Source organism: Glycine soja, chromosome 2, assembly GCF_004193775.1.
Source record: "Glycine soja cultivar W05 chromosome 2, ASM419377v2, whole genome shotgun sequence".
Classification (NCBI taxonomy): Eukaryota; Viridiplantae; Streptophyta; class Magnoliopsida; order Fabales; family Fabaceae; genus Glycine; species Glycine soja.
In genome coordinates this window covers 4,943,226-4,949,409 of record NC_041003.1, presented here as the reverse complement: position 1 = coordinate 4,949,409, position 6,184 = coordinate 4,943,226, and the positions used below count along the sequence as shown (strand labels likewise).

At 32.4% G+C, this 6,184-nt stretch overlaps 1 protein-coding gene across 1 annotated transcript; it reads left to right on the top strand.

The window, feature by feature from the left end:
• Window positions 1-3,794: 3,794 nt before the first annotated feature.
• LOC114382190 (zinc-finger homeodomain protein 6-like) lies at window positions 3,795-5,919 on the top strand. Its single transcript, XM_028341450.1, has one exon. It carries the CDS (start codon window positions 4,679-4,681, stop codon window positions 5,678-5,680), a length of 1,002 nt encoding a protein of 333 aa, XP_028197251.1. The 5' UTR covers window positions 3,795-4,678; the 3' UTR covers window positions 5,681-5,919.
• The last annotated feature ends 265 nt before the right edge of the window (window positions 5,920-6,184 follow it).

Here is a 6,184-nt window from a genome sequence, read left to right as displayed (position 1 = left end):
TACTGTACTATTATGACCAAAAAAACATATATGTTCGTAGGCCATAGCAAGAAGATTTCCAGTATGAAAAAGGAGAGATAACCAGAATTTTTTCGTTTTGTTTTGTTTTATCAATATAACTATTTGGAGACATTAAGTAATACAATTAATTCTCCAATGATCATTTTATCTTTATGAGAATATCAGACAAAGGAAGCTCAAAGATAGTCACAACAAACATATTCGAAGCCTTTCTATACATACTAGAGATGCCAAACACAAGATATGGGAATTGTTGAAGCTTTAACGTTACTTTTTGATTTCATTCTTGTAATCAAACCTGTGTGAATTGTGAAAAATCTCTTGAGTGTAAATGTTGTTCTTAATAATTGTACATTTATATCTGACCATGAAGATTGTGAGAGCTTTACCCTTATTTTTCTTATCCCTGTTAGTTGCAGAGAAATTGGAGGGAGGGAAAGAATGATATTTTTTTTTGGTTGTTTAGTAGGAGGGAGAAAGAAAGAAGATGACTTTAAAAAAAATGATAGGACTCATTGTATTATTATTATTTTTTTACCTATTTTTACTGGTCTCTCTCCTTATTCCTTTAGTATTTCTTTTGAACAAAACACATTTAATTTACACTTTATTTCTCACATATATCTATTCATGCCTTTTTATTTTCATTCATACTATTTTTCTTCTTTTTATCAATCAAGGCAATTATTAATTTTAGTTTAAACCTAAAGAGGTTTTGTAGCAAATAATACTTGGAATTATTTATTTAGAACAAGGGAAATACTAGTTGAATTGAGTCTAAAGAGAATAATTTAAATAATACTTATAACATTGATAAATTATAATAAAACTTAAGTGGTTTATCAATAATTTAACTTAATTTGGGTGAGATGAACTAATATAAAAATTTGTGTAATTTTATTATATAACTCTTATCTTGTTTCTATCTAACCTTATGTTTCAAATATCCTTTTAAAGTTATTTTTTACAAAAGGTTTAGATAAGAATTTTTAAATCACAATTTGTCATAATGCTTTTACATCATTTTAAGAACAAGCAATATAAGGTCTTTTAAAAAGATTTGCAAAAATTGATTGAAACAAAATTCAACCTTAATTTCTTCATGTGTATTGGTTGCAATTCTTAAGAAGAAACAACTATTCATATGTTAAGGGACTGGATGTCCTAGGATTGCAAATATTTGAAAGTCTCTCAAGGTTGAAACTGAGTTTTTTTTTTTTTTGAAAAATCCCTCAAGGAATGGATTATTTCTAATATTACTAAGAATGACCAGCATAACATTTTGAATTGGCCTTAATTTTTTGCTACTTTATTGTATGAAATATGGACTACGAGGAATGTGCTACATTTGGAGATAATAATTTTTGTTTCTGATATAGTGTCTCCTAAAAGGCAGCATGCAACTAATATAATTATATGGTCGAGCAAGGACTAATTCTCAGTATTTTCGGAATGCAAAGCCTGAGTATTCAATCATTTATACCAAATGGAAGGGACCTCCTTCGGAATGGGTCAAGTATAACATAGATGGTTCAGTGTACTCTAATGACAAGACAACCACTTGTGCAGAAGTTTTTAGGGACAATCATATTCATATGGCATTTGGCTTTATGGATTTCACAATAATCTTGGCCAAACTCTGGTTCTCATTTGGGGAATTTATATTGCTCTACAAACAACTTGGAATATGGATGTTAAATGAGTGACTCCCTCATTGCTATTCAATTGTTTATGAATGGATGCCCTGTAACTCATCAACTAATGGAAGGATAGACCTTGGAATATCATGCACTCCCACACTTTTTGAGAGGAAAATTCGTAGATGAAATAGTCAAACATCCTTACTTTGAAGAGCCCACAAAAGATTAATTAATGTGAATCTATTTTTGAGTTCTTGGAAGACTTGAAAATGATAAATGTCATTTGTTTCCGTAGAAAGTGCAATACTCTTCCTCTATCCTTACTCTAAAAATTATAGTACGAAGAAAAAATGCGATCTAATAAAATTAGATGGACAGATAATATTGAAACATATATAAAAGACATTTAAGTGCATGTAACTCAAAGTTGTTGGTATAACCACAAAAGGAACCAAGAGGTTTGATTTTCAATTTAGGCATGAAATCTCAAATAGAGATACTATTTTATTTTAAAATAAGCCAATTCAATAAGTAAGAAAGATTAGTGGGCGTTAAATAAAAAATATATATCAATCATTTTCCACTTAATTAATTTATAGGAAGAGAAAGTCAAAAGCTGCGGTTTCTATAAGGCGTTTCTCATTGTATAGTGGAGTTTAACGTGGCACCCCCAGCCGAATCCCAGAAAACATAACCAAAACAGCACAAGCACAAAGTTGAAGCGTGAAAGAGAAATGTAAACCAAATAACATCAATTGTTTGGTAACGTGAAAGAAGGAAGGTGGTAAAGTAAGTCAATTGTCCAACAAAAGAATGGGTAGCAGATATTACTGCAGCATCGATCAGGCGCACAAAGTTAGTCACGAACACAACACAAAACAGCCTCGAGTAGAGAGAGAGAGAGGGTGAAGAGATTCTGGCACACTCTGGCAACAAGACAAAAACTGTGCAATGGCCCAGCAAGCTCTTCATTCACTTTGCCACTTTACTTAGCCCTCACCACACCTGATGAAAAAGAAAACAATGGATGCTATTCTACTTCCCTCTGATAGTCAGATATGTTTTATTTTTCGGGTTAATTGTACTTTTATTTTCTCAATTTTTATAATTTTAATTGTAACAACTAGGTTTTTTACTATCGCAATGTGTCATTTAGTCGCAGGTTCTAATTATGTCAATTAGTTCTCACATGTGTCACAGTTATTTCATATATATTAACAAGAAGAATAATGTTAGTTTATTAAAATAAAGCACTAAATTATATAATTATTGAAAGTTGGAAGATTCAATTGATGCAATTTAAGCTGAGGAATAAAATTACAATAGAAGACTCAATTAACACAATTATAATATAAAAGATTAATAATTTTAATACTTAAAGGATTAGAAGTGCATTTAGTCTTTATTTTTTTAAGAATGTTATAGGATTAAAAAACAATATATAATTTAATTTTATGTAAAATTAAACATTTTAAATATTTTTACCTTTCTTCTATAAAATCGGTTTACTCAGTGATATCAAAAGTTCAAATTATAAATAATTTGATGTTATTTTAATTATTCTTTAGTTTTATTATTTTAAAATTATTTTACTAATAACGGTTGATATAAGTAATTGATAATAATTTATGATTTTTAATTAAGTAATTTATGGTTTGAATCTTGATTGATTTTTAATATAAAATAAATCGTGTTAACAAGAAAATATTTTTCTTATATACTCATGCAGAACTCCAATAAAAATTAATCACCACTTCTCATGAAATTATTTCATATCAATATTATTTTTAGCAAAACAAAAGATCTGAAAAAAAAATTATCAAAAAATTTACAATATTCGGATAGGCTGCTCGTTGGTCATTTGTGTTCAAGATATTTGTAAGAATAACTTTTTCATCTATTACCTTTAATTTGCATGAATGAAACAGCTTAATTCTAATGCAAAAATTTTGGTTACACGAAAATTCCTGGCAAGTGAGCCATTTCTCTAATTCTCTCTAGCATTTTCCCTTTTGCGCTATGGTGGTTTAGAGCACAAATTCATCTCATTTGAAGGGGTTTATTTGGCTTAACTAGGGTTTTGAAATTAAGAGTGGCTGAGAAAAGGCAATAATTAGGAACTGGACCAGCGTGCCGGGTGTGCGAGAGATTGAGAACCAACATGACCTCTTGTCGGTTGTTCTGCAAGACAAAACTTGCAGTGTAGTCATCACTCTCCGTGAGTGCAAAACAACCCTACACTGTTCCTTTTTTATGCGGCTTGATGCATTGCTAGGAAACAAAACTCTTCATTCTATTTCTTTGCCCTCATAAATTAACATTCAGAATTCCCACTTGTCTCTCTCTTATTCTATGTCCAAACTTGTTACTAGTCTTTAATTTCCAGGTCTCCCTCTCTCAATCTCCTTGAAGGTTTTGCCGTGCAATTAGGCTTCATGCTCTTCAAATCTTAGTGTCTAATTTAGCTGCCAGGGTGTGTCTTAATTGAAGCTCCCTAGGGACCCAGTTGATAGGCACATCTCAAATTTTTCTTCAATTTCCAATAGTTTTGCTGTTTTTGTCCTCTATCTCTCTCCCTCTCTTAAGATTTTTCTTTTTCATACAAATTGTACAACTATAAATTGTTTCCACTTTTCCAGTGCTACTAGTGCTACAATATACGTACATTTTATTCTCCTCCGATAATAATAGTATTATTAGTATTGACTATAGTGAAATTTAATTGGTAGGTTTAGCACCCAGAACGTCAATGTCAAGATAAGCACAGGAAAAAGAACAGTTGTTGGTGTGCAAGTAACCCTTTGATTAAGCCTGTTCTTCAATTAGAGGGGATGAATTAGGGTTGAACACGTTACAGGACGATCCACAATCACAAATTAAAGAAAATCCATTAGTGAGATGATGATTGTTTAAGGAAAAAATTATCAGATTAAAAAAAAAAAAGGAATTAGCTAGGGGAATGAGATTAAGTTTTAGATCTTGGCCTTCTTTATATTAAAAGTTGATAATCAGATTTGATGGACATGAGAGAGCAAGATAAGGTTATAGAGATGCCTAGCACTTTGGGTTATAATAACTCCTCTTCTGGTTCCAAGCTATCATCACCAATAGGTGAAAGAAGTAGTGACCAATTACCTCCTCATCAATCTCACACATTAGTTTTCACTGATCCACCCCAAACTTCTTCACATCATCATAATCTCTATCCCCCTTCACTCCCACCAAACCCTCTTCAACTTCCACAACCTCATCACAGACCCAGAAGAGATCCAGATCCAAGTTCTATTATTTCTCCTCCTATCATAAGCACCACCCCAACAACAGCACCACCACAACCACACACAACAACATTATTCAGATACCGAGAATGTCTGAAGAATCATGCTGCAAGCATGGGAGGTCATGTCACAGATGGGTGTGGAGAGTTCATGCCAAATGGAGAAGAGGGCACCCCAGAATCCTTAAAGTGTGCAGCTTGTGAGTGCCACCGCAATTTCCACAGAAAAGAACCTCATCAAGGAGTACTAGTAGAGTCACAACTACAACATGTTCTTCTCAACAAAAACAATAGGAACATAAACACTATTATTCATTCTCCAGACTCTCATCACCACCTTCAGTTTCCTACACCACACTCTCATCTTCATGGTGGGCCGCCTGTTGTTCAGCCCGTGATGTTGGGCTTTGGGGGATCAGGCCCAGCTGAGTCCTCAAGCGAAGATCTCAACATGTTTCAGACCAATGATCATGGAGGAGGAGGGAACAACTTGTTATTATCATCAGTGCAGCAGCAGCCACCACTACTCTCATCATCATCTTCAAAGAAGAGGTTCAGGACCAAGTTCACACAGCAACAGAAAGATAGGATGATGGAGTTTGCTGAGAAACTTGGGTGGAAGATCCAGAAACAAGATGAACAGGAACTGCATCAGTTTTGCTCCCAGGTTGGTGTAAGAAGACAGGTTTTCAAGGTTTGGATGCACAACAGCAAGCAAGCCTTGAAGAAGAAGCAAATGTAATGTAAGCCTAGATTAATCAATTAATTAATTCCATCTCTTTAATTTAGATTGTTGATTTTTTCTTTTATATTTTTCTGTTCAATAAAAATACTCCAGCCAGGCTTTAAACTCTTAGAGATGTGAATATTATACAGATAAGGAAATAGGTAGCTAGCTAGATACATTAGTTGAAAGCTGCTATTATGTATTCTCATCTGTATGTTATTAATCAAATTAAACCATTCAATTTAAATTTGCAATATAATCTTCTATGATGTGTCCTTTGATTTATAATAAACACAGGCATATCAAAGAAAAATATCACCAATTATTATTTCAATTCTCACCCTCTAATTGCTTTTTGGTAGACGAAAATTTTCTCTGAAAGAAATTAATTAAGACTTAAGTCTAAAACATAAGAATTTAAAAAGTGAACTAATAGATGATATATAGAAAATTAAAACCTTTGTTGTAGTGATGATCTTGGATATATATGTATTAGGTTATAAGCAATAACTTAAGATG

Excerpts from the sequence above, each read along its gene's own strand:
- LOC114382190 (XM_028341450.1), top strand. The coding sequence starts at position 4,679 with ATGGACATGAGAGAGCAAGATAAGGTTATAGAGATGCCTAGCACTTTG.